Source organism: Glycine soja, chromosome 12 (assembly GCF_004193775.1).
Source record: "Glycine soja cultivar W05 chromosome 12, ASM419377v2, whole genome shotgun sequence".
NCBI classification, from domain to species: Eukaryota; Viridiplantae; Streptophyta; class Magnoliopsida; order Fabales; family Fabaceae; genus Glycine; species Glycine soja.
Window position 1 is genome coordinate 6,598,875 of NC_041013.1, and position 21,087 is coordinate 6,619,961.

Genomic DNA, 21,087 nt, shown 5'->3' on the forward strand with positions numbered 1-21,087 from the left:
CCAAATCCAATCAGATCAGATTAAACCAGACTAAATTGATAAGTGGTGAGTGAGGGTAAAAATATCAAATAGAGTCTTTTTTACAAATTTTTTATCAAAATGAGACTGTTTTGTAGTTATTTATCCCATGGGTTTCTTTTTTTACTATAACGCGTCTACCCGAGGAGCGCGTTCCAAGGTAAAGGTCACACGTGGCACGAAAGACCTGGGACGCGCCCTGCAGGCGCGATGGATAGCGCTGCTGCAGCAGGTGCGTTGGGTCGTGTTTGGGACCCAGGCGCGTTGGGTTGCGTTGGGAACCCAGTTGGGTCACATTTTATTTAATATTTTTTATATTTTGTATATTGTTTTTATTTAATATATTTTTATATTATTTTATTTAATTTTTTTATATTTTATTTAATAGTTTCTATATTAAATAAATTCTTAACATTATGTATGATTTTAAAGTCATAAATAATTTTTTATATTGTTTTTATTTACTATATTTTTAATATTTTATTTAATATTTTCTTTATTTTTTTTTCTAATATTAAGGATTTATTTAATATATAAATATTAAATAAAATATAAAAAATATAGTAAATAAAAATAATATAAAAAATTATTTATGACTTTAAAATCATACATAATGTTAAGAATTTATTTAATATAGAAACTATTAAATAAAATAATATAAAAATATATTAAATAAAAACAATATACAAAATATAAAAAATATTAAATAAAGTGTGGCTCAATTGGGTCGTGCCTGAGTCCCCAGCACGACTCAAAGCGCCTGGGTCCCCAACACGACCCAACGCGCCTGCTGTAGCAGTGCTACCCATCGCGTTTGTACAGGGCGCGTCCCAAGTCGTGCCACGTGTCACCTTTACGTGAAACGCGTTTCTCGGGTAGGCGCATTGTAGTAAAAAAGAGACCCATAGGGTAAATAACTACAACACAACCTCATTTTGGAAAAAAATTTGTAAAAAGAATCCAATTTGGTATTTTTGCCGTGAGTGAGAGGTCCGGTGATGGTGAACAGTGGTGCGTTAATGGCGTTAATAAAATTTGACCAAAAATCTAAATTGATACATTTTTAAGAATTTAAAAATCAAATTGAAATTTTTAAAAATTTGAGAACTAAATTGTTCCATTTAAATAATTTAGGAATTAAATTGATAATTATGCTTATTTGTTCCTAATAAACTGCAACACAATTTTTTTTAAAGAGAAAACTTTTTACTAGCTTCCAAAAAGATGGTTTCATAAGTTTGTCCTTTTAAATAATTCACACAGTCTCAAACTAGACCATGTATCGTAGGTTGTATACTTGTATTGGTCTTTAGTCCCATCCGTTGCATAAAGACTAAACACACAATTACGTAAAATGATGAGTTTCAAGTTCGTTTGTTATTGCCTCCTCTTATATGAATTTCTTTTTCATTCTTTCAGTCCATTATGTCAAATTCTTTAGAATTTGGAAATTCCTCAAGGGACGTACTTTCTTACTTTCCACTCCATTTCAGAAAACCATTTTGAAATGTAAAATTGTATTTTGGAATACACTTTCCAAAATAAAATGAAAGGTGCGGGAAACAATAATAAGAATACAAGAAACCACAACCATTCCTCAATGGTTAAGATGGAACTGGCCCAACACTGCTCACAACAAGAGCGAAGATCCAACAAGCTCATCACAAAAGCTCAATGTAGAAAGCGAAATTGACTGCATCTTTGAATGAAAAGCTCATCACAAAAGACCATCACTTGCCTTGGTGAATATTTAGGGCAAAAGCTCAATGTGCTGAAATTGGGTCTAGCAGGTTCCCAGTTGAATAATCACCAGCTGTAGCAAAAGATTATTTATGGCAGGCAAGTGAAATATAAGTAGGTCCTAAAGATCCCAACTTACATAAGTAGCTTTGGCAAAAAGTTATTTCTGGCAGGCAACTCAAGGACGAATACAGCAAATTGATGCCAAACATATGCTAATGCTTCTATGATGATTTTATAATTAATATATACTCTTGTTGGCCAGCCAGGTTCCCTTTTTGTGTGTCCCAAAAGGCCGGCCTGGTATACTTTTTTCCCCGATGATCGAGATATTTATATTTGAGTTATTAACACACTTTTTAAACACTTTTCTAAATATATTTTTGGCTTAATTACAAATTGTGTTCCTTTATTTGTCTCAGGATTAGACAAAAATAAAGAAAAATAATTATTTTTGTCCCTCAACGACTAATTCAATGATAAATACATTTTTAAAATATAAAAATACAATAGTTTTTTAAAGTGTAAAAAGTGCGATAAATATATTCAGCCGTTAACTTATGTTCATCACTGTTAATAAAATAACCTACGTGACACAGAGAGACAAATTTGTCACTGAAATGATTATCAATTATCAGCATATGGTCTATGGACACTGACAAATGCGTCCCTAAAAGATAAAAATGTAAAATTTAGTCCCCTAAAATATAAAAAGTGTAATAAATATATCCGAACGTTAATAATGGATTGTGACTAATTATTATTATTATTATTACGTGTTTGTAAGTTACTGTTCTTATTCGTTTAGTACTTCAATATATGTTTTAAATTGTCTTTTAATATATATATATATATATATATATATATATATATATATATATATATATATTATTTTGATTTTCTTGTCAAACCTTAATCTTTGCTGTTAAAAAAAACTTTATCTTATATCTTATAATTTTATCAAATTTCTCCTAATTTCTCACTTTTAATATTTAAAATTATTTCATATCCCAATTCCAACTTAAGTATCCTTATATTTAGATTGAAAATAATATGTCGAGAGTTTTGAGTGGAAAAAACACAATCGATTGTAGGACTAAATTTATTTATTTTAAAAAAAGAATTTAATCAACTATTTTTTATAAAAAAAATCTCATAAAATTTAAACTAGATAAAGTTAAAGTGGAATTATAAGTGTTTTTCCTTAATCAATAATATATATATATATATACACCTAAAATATGAAAGAATCTCTTGGATAAACCTTATGTGTTTTCACTCGAGACAACACTTATTATACATAATATGAATGAAATCAAAACAGTTACTAACAAATAAAGAACCCAAATAAATTTAAATAAAAAATACAATAATGTTCAAACTAATACAGAGGTTAACTTCAAAACAAAACAAAAAAACTAATACAGAGGTCTATTCTCTACCTTTGGGACGTAGAGTTGTATCTATGTAACAATCTTGCATTCCATTTGACATACTATGGCTGAGTATGTAATAAAGATTAATAATTAATTGAAGAAACAAAAAATTTGAAGAAATAAAAGGCTTTCATTTTTTTGAATGGTAACTCAATTTTTTTTATATCATAAACTAAAGAAATTTATTTTATTTTGGAAAATAAGTAGTTATATTGATTAATTAAAAAAACTAATTAATAATTTGATAGATGAATAAATAGATAGATAATCAAAGTATAAGAGTTCAAATAGTTGTATTTTATTATTTTTTAAATCTCTTTCTCCCTAACTTCTCTCCTATATAATTTATTATTAACGTCCGAATATATTTGTCACACTTTTATACTTTCAGAGATTGTATTTTCATCTTTCAGGGACACATTTGTCAGCGGGGTGGGAAGACGAAAAGTCAACAAAATATTATGACAAATATGCCCCTATGTTGGCAATCCACGTTGATAATCATTTCAATGACAAATTTGTCCCTATGTGTCACGTAAGCTATTTTATTAACGATGACGGACAGAAGTTAACGGACGAATATATTTGTCGCACTTTTTACACTTTCAAGGACCAAATTTTGTATTTTCATATTTCAAGGACACATTTGTCAGCGAATTACACATTGAAAGACAAAAATGACTATTTACCCAAAAATGAAAGACTCAATTGGTGAATTAAATTAGAGGCGAACGAATTCAAAAACTAAGACAAATAGGAAGACTAAATTTATAATTAAGCCTATATTTTCATTATTAGATAAATTTATTAAAAACTATAAACTTATATTCATCTATATTATATATGATATATTATATATGAAAGTTCTTATTCCGGTAAGAGTCAAAATCTTCACTCACCTTTACAATCTTCATTTTCCCATGCCAAATCTTCACCTATTTAAATGTCAATTAAAATAAATACCATTTATTTTAAATTACCATAAAAATAAAAGACGTTACAATTACATGCAATTGCCATTTAAAAATTAATTGTTTTTTCTATTAAAAAATAATATAAAGTTTGAATTGATTGAAAATTGAATGGAATTATTGCCAACTATATATTACTATAAATGTCATTATATATTCCATTTTTTATGTCATTATATATTGAATTAAGTTTTATTTCCGTTCTCAAATTGGTCTTTTCTTCCAAGCTTTCTTACTTCTTCCCTATCTTTTTTCACATTGTTGGATGGAGGTCATCAAACGTGTGGATTTCACAAATTGATTTAGGAGTTTTACTATCAAAGTTAACCTTGACCAGGTAAAATATGTCATGTTTAGGGTTTAGGTTTATGATTACTAAATTTTATGTTAGTTTTTTTTGTGATTTGATATTCACGTAATTTTTTTCCGTGCTAATTATGCTAATTTATATTTATCTATATTTTAATTTATTTATTTTCAAATTGTGTGCATTTAAGAACAAATAAGGTTTTCTGACCATTTCTTAGACTTTTATAGAGACGACCTATAGGAGTTGTTAATTAAATGACTTACGTAGAAGTACAATAAAGATGCAAGTTGGTATGAAATTACCGAAGAGAAAATAATTTTCATATTAAGATATTTAATATGAAATTACATAAAATTATTTATCCGACAGTTAAACTAAGTTTGGTTTCTGAAGAGATATGAAATTTATTTTACTTAATTAAGTTTATGTGATTTCTTTCATTGATAGTGTAATTTTTTTTACCTCCAATTAGGTTTATGCGATTCTTTCATTAATATTGTATTTTCTTTTCTTTGTAGGACACGTTATATCTCAGCAGATCTTTCCCTTATTTTTTTGTGAAAAAAATGATATTAATGTTGAAGGATTCCAAAAAGAATTTAATACAATTTGAAATAATAAAAACATTTGATATCAATATTTTATTTTCTGAAGCTGTACGAAAATTTTATGAATTTTATAAGCTTAGTGGACAGCATGAACTTCATGTTGTTGGATAAAACAACTTTGAAACGAGGCTATGATCAACAATTTAACGCAATTTAATGTTATTTAATTTTCCGCTCAATTATATGTTTTAATGCAATTTAATTATTGATTTAGTGATGATTGATTTGTTTTCATTTTTAATTTATTTACAGACATTAAGATCAATACTATTAATAGACATTGATTATTAATAAACGTTAATTAGGGTAACGAAACCTGCAACATTACATTTCCTTTTTCAACGGGAAATTGATTTTTTATGAATTTAATGATAATTATGTAACCCTTAATAAGTAGCAATTAATTCGTTTGGCATTTTTATTAGGTAAAGCAACGAAATTGCATTTTTCCAATAAAACTTTTCGTTTTCGAATGAGAATTTGTACCTTTTTTTCTGCAATTAATGAAAACTTGATTAGTGCATTTTGCCAATAAAATGTGTCGACTCTTCATTTTATTTGTTTAAAATAATACATCCATTGTTCTTTTGTTTTTCCTCCTAATTGTATCAATTTGTTTTTCCTTCCTCATTATCTTGTTTTCAGCTAGTGTTCAACCTGCCGCATATAATCCTTATTCTTCCTTTCTTTTATATCATTTTCAATCATCATCGTGAAAAGGATGAGTATATAGAACACATGTATAACAATAAGTATTATTTTATAGAAAATTTTCCCTTACTATTCTGTTTGAATAAAGTTACATATTGTATTGTAATAATGATTTGTCATTTTTTTTTTCATATTATAGACTAATATGTTTCATGCATTCAGTTGAGTATTCATGTTTAGGAAAAAAGTCAATAGCAGTTTATTTAATTTATTTAATCAAAAGGATTAAATGTGCAGGTATTCAATATACACTCGTGTTTAACCTTAACCAAAGTAATTTATAAATTTCTATTAGGACTTTTATATGTGAATATCAACGTGATTTTGTATTTTTAAAAATAAAAACATATTTTCGTAAGAAAATTTTCCTGATTTTATATTATTATTATTCATAAGTTGATAGTTTATTTCTTATTTGCAAAGGTCCATTAAGTTGCCTAATCTTTTTTTTCAAATATTTCTATGAAGAAATCAAATGACCAAGTCAAGCTTAAAGATCCTGTGTTTAACGACTTTGAAGTTTTTGTTAAAAAGGAAAATGGTACGGTTTATTTGACAGAAGGTACTGAAATAATTGGAGAGTTTTATGGAATTTCAAGTATTGGTTGGTTGACTTTAATACGGTGGGATTGTGATTGTTTCCTTCTTAGAGACAAACTTCATGAAAAAGTTAAATCTTTATATTACTAAAAGTTATGCATGTATCATGAGCTAATTTTAGTTGCAAACAACAAATGCAGTTCACAAGATTAAGTTACATATGCATTGGAGAGCTTTTGATGCAATGTATTATTAATTTTAAACATTCCATAAGTGCATACAAAAATATTGATTATAGTATAGTGCAGTTGTAAAGTGGGGAAAATGTGTATTTGAGATTTAATGGATAATGGAGGTCATTTTTTGATAGAATTGGTAATGAACTAATAACAGGGGTTGGAAAATGTAAAATTTGGGTTGTTGTTGGACAAATATGTATATACACAATTTGTGTTTTGTATACTCTTTTGTAGAATATAATATTGTGACTGTATTTATATTTGAATTTTACTTAATGATATGTTATGTTACATAGTTAATTTTCGTTATAAAACAAATATTAAAAAAATAGGTCGTGTATCGCATGGTAACCTAACAAGTATCTTATTAAATGAGTTTCTGTTATGAGTTAGTAGTTTTAAATAAATTTTAAGCAATAGAGTTTATTTTATAATAAAAAAAAGTAATAATAGAATTTATGTTTCAAAGAGAGTGATAGATAGTATATTAATAACACTTCTCTTTATATTTTGTGTTTAACCGTGTTTAGAAAAAAAAATATTTCTAATGAAAAATGCATATAAAAAAAGGCCTATAAAATAATATTTTAGTGGAAATCATATATTTGTGTTATTATATATTTTATCGGCAAGGTTTAAATAATTGGTAGATAGGTGAGTTTCTTAAGAATATTAATAAGAGTTTGATGCCAGTGGTAGGTATGAAAAAAAAATTATTAGGAGATACAAAATCTAAACTTTAGTAGGAGAGACAAAATCTATTTTCATAATATGTATGTCTTAAGTGTTCATCTCATCACTTTGGACTATAAAGATACCTTGTTTTCAGAAGAAAAATAAATAAATAAATAAATTGTGTAGTAAGTAGCTTTTTCCAATACTTGTAGTAATTATTTTGACCTATAACAATAGGTTACATACCTTCCCAACCAATGGTGAAATTTTGGATAGTTTTAACATTTTAGTCTTAAATGTAATTTCTTTTATTTTACTATCTATAAATTTTGATCTTTTTATTTTAAAATTAAAATATTTGATTCTCTTATTTTTAAAAATTCACAATTTTGATTCTCATGTTTAAAAAAAATTATAATTTCGACCCTTCTATTTTATAAAATTCACTATTTTTGTTTAATCTTTATTTTAGAATTCAATTAGACTTGTAACTATAAGTTTGTAATAATTGAGATAAAATTAATAATTTGAGAAAAATATTAAATTTTTTAAAATATAAGGACTAAATGTCTTTATTTTAAAATAGGAGAATTAAAAATACCGATCTTTTCAAAATAAATATCTCAATTTAAAATAAGAAAACTATAATTATAAATTATTTAGAATAAAAGATCAAATATTTTAATTTTAAAATAAAAGAATAAATAAAATAAAATAAAATAAAAATAACATAATTATATTTAAGTATAACTGTTTATAGTCATAACTTTCCTGTTCACCTATGCAAAAGCATCAGTATTTGCATCTGGAAACTGAAAATGATAAAGTAATTATTTTCCCCCCTTTTTATCATTGCGATTATCGTCAATAGTTTTTGTTGACCACATTCCCAATTATCCATTCTAGGGTATCAGTCAAATTAATGGACGTACAAACCAAAGTGACGCTCAACCAATTACTTTTTGTCTTTCTTTTAAAACTTAAATTTCGTGGTTGTTATAATTAGAAAATAAATAATTGGAGTCAATCATGGATGCTATGCTTACTTAGGCGAGGCTCGCCACCCACCTTGGTGGTAATGATTAAATGTTTATTTTTCTGATTACATACCCTTTTTTTTAATCTTTCTCCATTATTACACGTTGTTGTTGTAAAACAAATTATAATATAAATACATTTTCTTTAATCCACCTTTTCAGGTAATTGTTTGTTATTTAATTATGTACTATCACAAACAAAATTATTCACCCCATAAAGGATATGAGAACACAATACAATAAAGATTATATCGTAAGAAAAATAATAACAAATATAAGAATTTATTGTGGTTCGACACTTTTTGTCTACGTTCATGAAACCGTCTCAAAAAGTATTTCACTATCAAAAAACTGGTTACAAAATTGTAATTCATTCCAAATAGTGTATCACTATACAAACCCGGGTAGGCACCGAGTCGTTATAAGAAATGATAACACTCAAACAAATACATTTTTCTCTTAATAAAAATAACTTCCAATACATCCATTCAACTAAGGTTATTTAGTAAAATGTAATATTTCACTTGATAAAAATTTAATTCCCAATATGCATGCACATTATCTTTTGTCTTGAAACTCTACAAACTCATGGTTTAATTATAATATATAGGAAAAACATGCAAAATTTTGAAGACAAAATGCATAGATTTTTTAAAAATAGGTGATAAAATATGTATAAAAAAAGCTTGAATGATAAAATACATAAAGTTTTAAAAATTTTATGAAAAATTATGTAAATTTCATAATTTGTTGAAAAAATTTACAAAAATGTGAAAAATATGTGAAAAAAAATATAATTAAACCTTTAAAATTAAAGGTACTATCGTTTTAGTTTTAATATAAAATTTTAAATGATAATTACTTTTAATGTGTGTATATATGAGATTTGCTAACATACTGTTATGTTAAAGTATTTTAGTAATTTACACCAAATTATTTAGACCAAAAATCTAATTACTTCTTTTGTAATAATAAATTTATTTTAAAATAATATAATAATTTAATATGTATATTTTAAAACTTATTTATTTTTCTTCCTCACTCATTCTCTCTAGTCTCCCTTGTCTCACGTAAAAATTTCATCTTCTATCCAAATCTTCGGCCTTCTTTTTTCACATTTCACCCAATTTCAAATTTAGTCTTTGCTGCTCACAACCTCAATGGACATTCATAGTAGCACCCTCAACCCCTCACAATGTTACGTATAGAGGATACTGCAACCATCTTAAACATGAAGAAATAGATTAAAAAAAATCCTAAGAAGAATGAATTATTTAGGAAGTGCTGAGTGAAAAAGAGATGTTACCTTAATCGTGGTCAATGGAGGTTGTTGGAAGAGAAGAGAGAAAGATACTATAAGTGATAGAGAAGAAAGAATTTGTATTTTTATTTTTTAAAAATAAACATTAAATTATGTTAGATAATAGAGAGGAGATAGAATGAATGTGGGAGAAAAATGAATGAATTTTAAAAATAACTGTTAAATTATCATATTATCCTTAAAATAAATTTATTATCTCAAAATAAATAGTTTGATTTTTAGTCTAAATAATTTGGGGTAGGTTACTAAAATACTCTAACATGAGAACATGTTAGCAAATCTTACATAGAGAGAAAAAAAGTTTAATAATTTTATACTGATAATATAAAATAATTTTATATCCACGTCTAATCACAAATTATTATTTATAATTTATGACTAAGATAATTATTGAAAAGTCAACAAATTTATCATATTTCATGTGAAGTGTTTATTGACTTTATTAATAATTATTTTTTGTCACAAAATATGATTAGTTACCTTTAATAAATTTTTTTTCTAACCTTTAGTATTAAGTCCAATTTAAAAGAAAGAGAATAATGATACCATCAAAATAATAATTTAAAAATATAATTATATTTTATTTATTTATTTATTCGCATTTAATGAACTACATTAACTTTCAGTTACAAATTCTCTGTTTTTTTAATCCAAAGAATAATGTAATATTTATTAAAAAAATTAAGAAGTTTCAATAAGAAATATTTCTTTTTATTCATAAATATCGAAGACACTCAGAAAAATTACAATAACGAACAATCCTTACCCGATAAGGAAATATGACAATTAATGAATGACATTTATATTTAATCAATTATGTATAAGATTGAGATATTATCCATAAAGTTGAAGGCTTGAATATTTGTGAGACCATTATACACATAAAATTACATCAATTGTTTGATTTCGGATTCCATACATTTTTAATAATTTAAATATAAAATTTTATTTCATTTTTAATTATTTGTATTTAATGAAGCGCATTGATTGTTTGCATACAATCTCTATGTTTTGTTATTTAAAAAAAAACATTACCTATATTCCATTTTAATTATTGGATTTTTAGAAAAAAAATTGTTTCTTTTTTATCTCATTTAAAAAAAAATTATTAGTAAGAATGGAAGACAATATCAATATTTATAATAATTCATGTATTTTATTAAAAAAAATCCCATTGACTTCAAAAGTTTAATAACTGATCATTTATTAATAATATCCTTACTATCCACTTAATATTTAATCAATTCACACCTATGCATTTATTGTGAAGTAAAAATATAAAAGGGAACTTCCTCCGATTTAAATTACTCTCTCTGTTAATAAATGACTAAATTTTTAGCCTTTCAAAAATATTTTACATTGACAGATGTTCTCATTTTTCAATAAAATATTTAAACATTTATTCTAACTTTACCCTCTAATAAATAGGGTTGTTTTAAAAGACTTAATAATATAATCATTAAAATTAAGAGAGAACAAAGATATTTTAATAAAATTGTGCCCTAATAAGTATTAATTCTCTTGGAATAACTATTTTTTTGTTTGTGTGAAAAAACTTTAAATGCAAGTCATTTTGGGAAAGAGTTTATGGTCTAATTAACTGATTCATTGGCATTGAGGAATTGATTAATTTAATTGAAAGCATTAAATTTGTCCGTTGCTGCAAAATTTCCCCTTAATAAAACTATCAAACATTAACCAACATTAATGGATTATGTTTTTCTCAGTATCACATCATTTTACAAGGTTTAATTAAGAAAAATTTTGTGAAAAATAATTAATACATAAAACATTTTAAATTAGATCTTATAAAAAAAATCAAGTCACTTATAATTAATGAATAGATTAAAGAGAATAACAATTTTACAATATTAACCTCATCATTGTTAATTAATTTTTAATTTTTATAATTCATCATTAATATTATAAGGGATATAAGAGAAAAAAAGTAATTAATATTACATTAAAAAGTTAAAATGATATTCCTTTCGTCCCATTATAATTGTCGTTATAAGTTATTTTATACATATTAAGAAAAACTAATAAATTGATGAAAGAAAATAATCATTTTACCAAATTAACCTTATTATTATTAATTTATTTTTAATTTTATATCCCATGCCATTAATATTATAATAGATATAAATGAAAAAAAAATCAATTTTACATTAAAAAGATAAAATGATTATTAGTTTAGAACAAATTCTTTTTTTTACATGCCAATTATTGTGGGATGAATGAAGAAATTATTTTTTTGACTTATTTTTGCTTCTTATCCTATTATTATTATGGGATGGATAAAGTAATTTATATTACATTTAAAAACTAAAATGATATTTATTTTAAGGCTTTCTTTACATAACACTTATTATGGGATAAAGAGAGAGTATATTTATGATAAAAGTTAAAATTAAGAGAAAGAAGAGAAACCTTTATTTAAAGAGTTATATTTATATTTAATGAACTACATTAATTATTTGATTACAAGTCCGTTACAATTTTTATAATTAAAATATAAAATCACATTTAAATTATTTTAATATTACTTTATTTTATTATTAATTATGGTTTAATGAATTACAGTAATTATTTTAAACATTGTAATTTTTATTTAAAAAAGAAAAATATTAACAACACCATCTTTTAAACATACCTTCTTTGTTAATTGAAATTACTCTTAAATTACAAAATTTTGTGGACCTTAAATTTTATTTAATGATTTTTTGTTCTGTTTTTTTTTCAATTTTTAATAATTTTCAACTAATAATAAAATATGTGATAGAATATGTGTGTCTAGCACTCCTTTTTAAGATAATATTGTAATTGTTTTTTAATAAAAAGAGAATTTAATGTAGAAGAGTCGTCTGGTAAGAAAATATTCTGACGTCCTTTTCAGGTTCATGTTTTCAGTAATTTTGTTAATAACTCAGTATCCTTATCATGAGCCTCCCAAAAATCTCCGTCACAATTTTGGCAAACTGTCAGTAGAGTTCGATGTTTTTAATCTTATTTTGATATGAAGTAACTCATTTTCTATTTCATGAACCTTCATAAAATTCTCCCTATGGCATTTTTGGCAACTGTTAAACGAATTAAATGTTTTAATCTGATTTTGGTTTGGAATAACTCACTTTGTAGACAAAATGATTTATTTAATAAAAAAATTTGAGTTTAATTCTTAATATGTCCATAATTTCCTTAAGTTAAGGATAATTATACACCATAAATAAGATTTAGAATATAATTCAGGACAAATAAAAAAGCCCACTTTCTACACCGATACAACCATGCTTTTAAAATTGTAACAAAATCAAGAGTAACTAATTCATGCAAAAGTGTAAATTTTTACATTGTAATCTAATCATGAATTATTATATATAATAACTATATTAATTTTACATTAAATATTTTAATTGTTTTTCACGTAATAACTAAACTTATTAAATTCAAAAATCAATTCAATAATTACTACTATTATGTATGTTTTGAAAAATTTACTACTCTTTTCATTTTATAATAATCATCTTGCAAAAAAAATCTCAAAATAATTATTATTTTAACTTTTTAATATAATATAAATTATTTTTTTCACTTATATTTTTTATAATATTAATAGTGAATACCAAAAAGTAAAAATGAATTATTAATAATAAAATTAAAATTGTAAAACTATTATTTTCTCATCTATTTATTGATTTTTATATTTATAAAATAAATTAAGATGACAATAATAATGAAATAAAAGAATAATTAATATAATTTTAAATTTTACAAACAACAAATAAATAAATATACATTTTTCAAAAAATCCTACTATTAAAAAGAAATGAAAGTAATATTTGTCCCTTCAATCATTATTACATTTATTATTTTCTCTCTCTTTACTTGTTTTTTTCTTCTTTCATTCTCTTTCTTTTTTTCCTCTCGTAAACCTCAAAATGAGGTCTATATTCATTTTCTTTTTTTCAAGTGAATCTCTTAATATCCTCTTGATGGCCCCCACACGACTTGCAGTCAGACTCTCACGATCTTGTCTCAGAAGAACAGAGTAACCTTGCTTTTAAGGATGGGATTGTTTTTGTTTCTTTTTTTTTTAGCATCATCAACTGAAGAGCATCATCATGTTATAGCATTTGACCCACTCTCAATGGTCCTGCATACGTAGGACTCTTACACCCCTTCTTCAGTTTTTCTCATTTTCTGGTTCTGTTCTGTTGTTGCAGACGCTGACATGACAAAACAAGCTTCTTCCTAAGCAATCCTCTTTGCTGCTTTGACTCACCAATATAAATATCAATTGCCGTATCCTTTGCTTCACTTCACTCCTTCTCTTCTCATATTGCTTCCTTTCTTTCTCTTCTTCAAATGGAGAAAAAGGTCCCCTTTTTTTTCTCCATTCTCTTATTCATTGCTCTGCTATTTCATGGAGGAAAGGTGTTAGCTTTGAATTGCCAAGACGGATCAGAGGAATGGGGATACGTTCAAGTCAGACCCAGTAAGCCAATGCTTCACAATTTCGTAATTTTAATTCATTTGGACATACCAACTCATAATATACTATAAGATTTCAATTTTTTTTAATCATATTTTTTGTAATTTAGCTTTAGTCGAATGAAATGATATCGTGTAATTCATGTAGTCGACTTCAACTAGTGAGATAGGGCTTTGTTGGTGTTGTTGTTTTTGAGTGTGGGAAAAAGGAATCTGGAGTGGAATTCAGCTAATACTTGCAATTCTTTTTTGCTTTGTTGTGTTGTTGTTTATCGTCATCACAGAAGCGCACATGTTTTGGTGGCTTTATAAAAGTCCATATAGAGTGGAAGATCCTTCTAAGCCGTGGCCAATTGTTCTCTGGTTGCAAGGAGGACCTGTAAGTGTTATTGAATTGGTTTGTGGTGGTATAAACAAAAACATGAACAAACAACCTACGATCTGAGATCTTTGAAACATTGAGCAGGGTGCTTCAGGAGTTGGGATTGGAAATTTTGAGGAGATTGGGCCTTTGGACAGAAGCTTGAAGCCGCGGAATTCCACATGGTTGAGAAAAGCAGATCTCTTGTTTGTGGTAATAATAATCATTATATAAAAAAAAGAGTTTGTTTAAGCTTTGTTTTTTACTTTGTGGATCTCAATTATGATCATTCAATGCTTTTTAATGTTGTGAACGATATAGGACAATCCAGTTGGAACCGGGTACAGTTTTGTGGAGGATAAGAAACTCTTTGTGAAAACAGATGATGAGGCAGCCACCGACTTGACTACATTGTTGATTGAATTATTCAGTGGGGATGAGAAACTGCAAAAGAGTCCTCTGTTCATTGTGGCAGAGTCATATGGTGGCAAATTTGCTGTCACTGCTGGGTTATCTGCTCTGAAAGCTATAGAAGATGGGAAATTGAAGCTTAGACTTGGAGGTAATCCTCTATCGAATTATATGCATTTGTCAGATTCTAGATTGGTCTTTTTGGGTGAACTCAAGTATTTCTTAACGGGGAGTTAAGGACTAATTTTTTGAGGTACTGATATCTATTTAAGGAGTTGATGTTTCTTAATATATGTTTTTCCATACACATGGGTTTGGGAATTGAATCTATGGCTACATGCTCAAGGAGTAAGTTTATCTGTCAACCATGTAATATCATGTTGGTATGTTGGTCTTTCTCAATTTATGATGATTGAAAACAGTTTTGATTTAGGAGTGGAGTTAAGTGGTGAATTTCATTTTGTTAGTTAGGAAATGGATGAAATTGTGAATCCTTTATATTAAATAATTTTAGAGCAGAAGAAGTCCAACAAATGAATGAGTTGGGGTAACTTTTTTTTTCCTGTGTAGGTGTGGCATTAGGAGACAGTTGGATCTCCCCTGAAGATTTTGTGGTACATAATAAATTGAATAGTTCTGTCCACCAATTTTTGTTGAACTTTTCCATTTTTTCAATATTCAATTCAATATTGCAGTTCTCATGGGGTCCTCTCCTTAAAGACCTCTCACGACTTGACGATAATGGACTGCAAAAATCAAACAGGTAAAATCTGTATAATTTCCACTTCTCAATTAGAAACTAACATGCAAAACAAAATGTAACATTCTATGGAAATGGCCTTGTTTTGTGTGTTATCTAACAAACCCATTTTAGAGATCAGTATAGCTGAGAGGATCAAGCAGCAAATTGAGGACGGTAAATTTGTTGAAGCCACCGACTCATGGGGTGAACTTGAGAATGTGATTGCTACCAGCAGCAACAATGTGGTACTATGATCTTCATTCAACATCTTTTTAATTGAGTTCCCTTTATAACCCACATTGTGCTTTTTTATGGAGATATAAGATTGGTTGGATGGTTAAGAAAGAAGAAATAGGGGGAAGGTTGTGGATTCAATTCTTCCTGCTAACAAAAATAACACTAACAATTAACATTAGCACACTAACAATTAACATTAGCTGACAAAAAAAATCATTGTGCTTTCGTGTGTACTACTACAACTCCTAAGAAGTCCTATATAATTTTTGGTTAACTTCAGGACTTCTACAATTTATTGGAGGATGCGGGAGGTGATGACATAGCAGCAATGGAGTTAGGGTCATATGAGAAATTATCAATGGAGAAGTACTCCAGATATCTTACTTCCATGAGGTCAAGGTCATCATCTCCTGGTGGTGATGATGATCTTGACAAGTTACTAAACGGTGTCATAAAGAAAAAGTTAAAGATCATCCCTGAGAATGTCACGTAAGTCTTTAATTCTTTGACAAGAAAAAGTACTCTCAATTTCAATGCTAACGAATCAAACGTTCTCTTAACTACTTGATGACAGATGGGGAGGGCAGTCTGGTGATGTTTTCAACTATCTTGCAGGTGATTTTATGAGACCAAGAATTAACGAGGTAAGAAGAAAATAAGTGTCAAACAAGCTGAGAACTATGGTTTTAAGCTTCAATTTAAATGCAAATATATTAGGGATCTAGTTCAATTAGTTAAATAGTATGTGTTAATTGTTATAATTTTTTTTACCGGAGTTTGACTCTCCTTTTAAATAAATAAAAAATTATAAATATCATATTCAAGTTCACAATCATATCCTAATTATAAATAGTCCATTTGTGCTTTCTTTTCTCACTGGTTTTCTTAAAGCGGGCAAAATTTTCCTTTCTTTTTTTGAATATTTGATGTTCTTTAATTTAAAATCTCCAGGTTGATGAACTGCTGACAAAAGGGGTCAATGTTACTGTGTACAATGGACAAGTAAGGTCCCTTTCCACAACACTTCCATTGTTAGTTTCTATAATAATAAGAATTGATGATATTCATGATTGGATGAATATAATACAGGTACCACAATTATTTTATTCTAACATGTGGACTTGTTCTCAAATTAATCAGATTATTTTATTTGATCGATTTGTCGGTCTTGTTTTATCCTTCAAGTTTAATCAAATGATTCTCTTAATTTTTGTGTTTTAATATAGGTAACATCACATTCTGTCTGATTATTACAGGTCGATCTGATTTGTTCAACCAAGGGGACTGAAGCTTGGGTTCATAAACTAAAGTATGCATCTCTTTCTCTCCTAATTATTTATCCTTCAAGATTGTTGGAATTGAAAGCAAACGTCAGTTTTTTAATGTGTTATCCATCTTTTTTAATTATTATTCTATAATAGGTGGGAAGGGCTTAAAATTTTCTTGGCGAAAGATAGAACACCTCTCTACTGCGGAAGTGACAAATCTACAACCAAAGGCTTTGTTAAGTCATATAAAAACCTATACTTCTATTGGATCCTCAAAGCTGGCCATTTTGTAAGTACACATCAATCATCTTCTCTACAGCTATGCATACGTTTTCAATGCAACAATATTACTAGCATCAAACAAAGTCACTTGTCTTATGCTCATCCTCATCTTCTACATAAAGATGAATCCAATTCTAGTAATATTATAATTTATAAAGGTTCACTTTGATATTCACTAAAAAAAAGAATATCATATCATTTTTCTCTTAAAAAATAAGAGACCTCATAGTAAGAGTTATTTACTGAGTGATAAAGTTATATACCATTTATTGACAAATAAGAGACCTTAAAGTTATTGACTAATAAAAACATTTTTTTTATTAATTTACCATGACTTTTATTACTTTTGTAACTTAAAAAAATAATACTTTATTTTTTGTAAGAAAATCAAAATGGATTTTATAGGAATTATTTATTTATTTTAGCCACAGTTATATTCATATAATCATAGCAAAATGAGTAAAGCTTGCTAGTCAATGTCATGTTTTTTTGTACGTAAAGTTGGAAATGTGAAAGAGCTCTAATTTACTGAAGGGATGAAAAAAAGTAGCTTCTTTTGCGCTCAATGAGTATCATCTTAGGATCACTTTTTTTTTTTTTAAAGAATCTATTCATATGTACCTGTCAAAGAATAAATTTGCTTTCCCAGATTCCATCGTTCTTCTTTCTTTATCTTTTACCAAAAAAATTCAACGGGTTTTCACGTGTTTGATGCCTGCAAATTGAAGTATTCTGCTCCTTATTTTTGCTTTACCTTTTTTAGAAAAAAATACAAAACCTATATTAGTTAGATGGATCTATATATCTAACTATCTATTTATATATTATTTGGATTGATCAATTTATCGGAAGATTCCCTAAAAGAATATTAAAAAAACATTAATAAAATTTAAATTTTTAAAGTTAATAAAATTATTATAATTTTTACTTCCATATTTTAACGTGTGCTTTAAAAGTACCTAAATAACAGTAAATATTACTCATTAGAATCGACCAGGTGGAAAACAATTTTAATAATATAATTTATATTAGATGCTAGAGTCAAACTTTGTTGGCACTAGTACACCAAAAATTATTGAAGCCAAATCTATCGCTCCTAACTCTAAGTACGATAGCTACTTTAGATCATTGTAGTCCAGACTAATTTGGAAATCATTTTTCATTTTTTGGGGTGGGGATAGAAAAATATCCTTGAAATCTTGGGGGTGGGGAGAGTAAGGTACTGAAAATAATGCAAGAAATGATAAAGAAGCAATTGATGATGAGGGTGTAGTACTAGTACCACAAGATCAGATTAAGTGGTATGGTAACTACGTTATTACTTTTGTGGGCAACATTAGTGTCAGAGTCCAAGTTATAAGATCCAATGATACTGTCTCTTAAAGAAAAAAATCAGATATGTGTCTATGTTTCAGTTCTTTTGTCTCATAAAACTGCAGTAACTTTTAATTTGTTTACTTATTGCTGCAGGTACCCACTGATCAGCCATGCGTGGCACTAGACATGGTGGGTGCAATTACACAGTCACCAGCTACTTGACATTTGCATAGAAAAGGAAATAATGTTACTACTACTCTTTGGAAGGTGAAGCAGCGTACAAGAAGAGAGTCAACAAACAAAATAGAACATGATCATCAAGCAGTGAAAAGCAATAAAAAGACTCGTTACAGTGATCCTACTGATTGTTTGCTTTACCATCTCATTCTTTTCCGAATGTCATAATTAATTATATACTTTTTTTATCCTTGAAATTTAGTCTCTTCACTATATTCTGACTTTTAAAATGGAAAATAATTATTTCTTATTCAAGAAGATGTATATACTCGTGGGAAAAAAGAGATATTAAAAAAGGTAAAACGATACATGTAACAAACAATCCGACAGTAAATATAAATAATAAAATGTGGTATAAAGAAGGTATAAAAAATAGATGTGAAAAAGTTAGAATTCTTTGTATATAATATGCAAAAAAAAATAAAAAAATTGTCATTGAATATCTCTTTTATAAAGAGAGGAAGGTAAGGATCTTAGGAGATACAAGATTCGCCTAGTGATTCAGAAATGGTAAAGGAAACCTTGAATATTTTTTGTTTGTTTAAGTAATAAAGTTCTTTGTTTGCATTCAAATTGAACTTTCAAGATGTGAGATATAAATATACTTAACTGAATATTTTAGATGAGAAACCGTATTGTCGGGGGAGGGGTCTCTGACAAATGTGTTGCCACTTACCAATTGCAAATACTTAATGAAGGTTTCTACCATTTGTAGCTTGGGCTTCACTTTGATCAAAATCTGAAAGGAACTAGACAGAGCTTTCCTATTTAACATCTCACGAATTCCAAAACCAAAGAGCAAGGTTTCCTATTAAGGGATATAGTTGGGACCACCATTATGCTTGCAGCCAATTTCCACATAACTGGATTTTATCATCTCTTTCTCATAAATTGAAAAAAAAAATTGATTGAGATCATATGTGATGATTTAGACCATGCAATATTTTCTGATAAAGGAGTTTAGAGATGATGGAGGATTGCTATAAACATACATGATATATCAATTATTGTCTGCTTTATAAAAATCAGATAGATTTGACATTTTGTCCTCTAATTAACAACCTCACTAAGATTTCGTCCCTAGAGTTTTTCTTCTTTCAAGCCAAAAACTTGGGATTACAAGTAAGGTAAAATGTTTAGAATCTATTTTTATAAAATTTCCAATAAGTTTTCCATTATATATATAATTGATGTAAATATGATATTTTTTACATCATTGATACATATAATTTTGTAAAGACAAATAACATACTAAAAAATTTTCAAGACAAATTTCAAACATTTTTCTATTTATAAGAATAAAAAATATAATTTAACCTATGATTAATTATTTGGCGTTGGTAAAAAGATAAAAGAAAGCAAGGCATGAAGCTTCATATTTGAGAAGTAATTCAAAGACTAGTTGGTTAATAACTTCAAACTGGATAGATGTCGGAAGTTTATTGCCACAGCATTCAAATTTACTACCAAAAGGCCACCAATTACGACCTGTGATAAGCCCAAAAAAATTTGGTCATTGTTTATACGGCGACATTCATTAGTAGATCTCTTCACCGGTGGATAGTTGACTGCCCCCACGTAATAATGAGCATAAGAAGTATCTCACGATTTACCCTGTAGCAAGTTTTGTTCTGTAGCCAATTAGCCATTAAATTTATCCCAGCTACAAGTCATGTAACTGTCCGTGGGTGCAATCACACTGTCACTTACCTAGCGTCGAAACTGGAGTCAACAAGCAACCTAGAACAGGATGAAGCAGAGAACATCAATAATAACTCCGTGTATATTAATTTATTTTTTGAAAAACCAATTAAATTACTTCATATTTATGTTGCTTTTTAAATAGAGTATCAACGTTTTAGAAAATAAATCAATAACAAAAATGTATTTATAGGTTAGTTTGATGGTTGGGAAGAAAGTTAAAGGAAAAAGGAAAAAAAAAATCGTCAATTCAAATCCTCTCACTAACATTCTCGCAAAAACTAACAAGTAATATTCACCAATAAAAAGGTGTTTAAAATGACATTTTTGTTAACTTTCTTCCTTTATTTGTTGTTGATTATGCAGTGTCGTTCTTTTAAATGGCGCGATCATATATAATTTCCTATGCTCTTTTGGTTTCCTTTCTAAATAAG

General features: G+C 27.3%; 1 protein-coding gene across 1 annotated transcript; it reads left to right on the top strand.

Annotated features, from left to right (window-relative positions):
* Positions 1 to 13,529: 13,529 nt before the first annotated feature.
* On the top strand, positions 13,530 to 19,207 carry LOC114380273 (serine carboxypeptidase-like 51). The gene is made up of 14 exons (XM_028339278.1): positions 13,530 to 13,654; positions 13,830 to 14,101; positions 14,382 to 14,476; positions 14,564 to 14,671; positions 14,780 to 15,020; positions 15,440 to 15,483; positions 15,565 to 15,632; positions 15,751 to 15,856; positions 16,129 to 16,337; positions 16,423 to 16,492; positions 16,800 to 16,850; positions 17,105 to 17,157; positions 17,270 to 17,405; positions 18,869 to 19,207. Exons 2-14 carry the CDS (start codon positions 13,972 to 13,974, stop codon positions 18,935 to 18,937), a joined length of 1,380 nt encoding a protein of 459 aa, XP_028195079.1. The 5' UTR covers positions 13,530 to 13,654; positions 13,830 to 13,971; the 3' UTR covers positions 18,938 to 19,207.
* Positions 19,208 to 21,087: the final 1,880 nt, after the last annotated feature.

What these genes read in the sequence shown, in the direction of transcription:
- LOC114380273 (XM_028339278.1), top strand. Translation starts at nt 13,972, where the DNA reads ATGGAGAAAAAGGTCCCCTTTTTTTTCTCCATTCTCTTATTCATTGCT. An exon ending in ATACGTTCAAGTCAGACCCA is followed by an intron (nt 14,102 to 14,381) that starts GTAAGCCAATGC and finishes TCGTCATCACAG; the next exon opens with AAGCGCACATGTTTTGGTGG. An exon ending in TGAGACCAAGAATTAACGAG is followed by an intron (nt 16,493 to 16,799) that starts GTAAGAAGAAAA and finishes TAAAATCTCCAG; the next exon opens with GTTGATGAACTGCTGACAAA.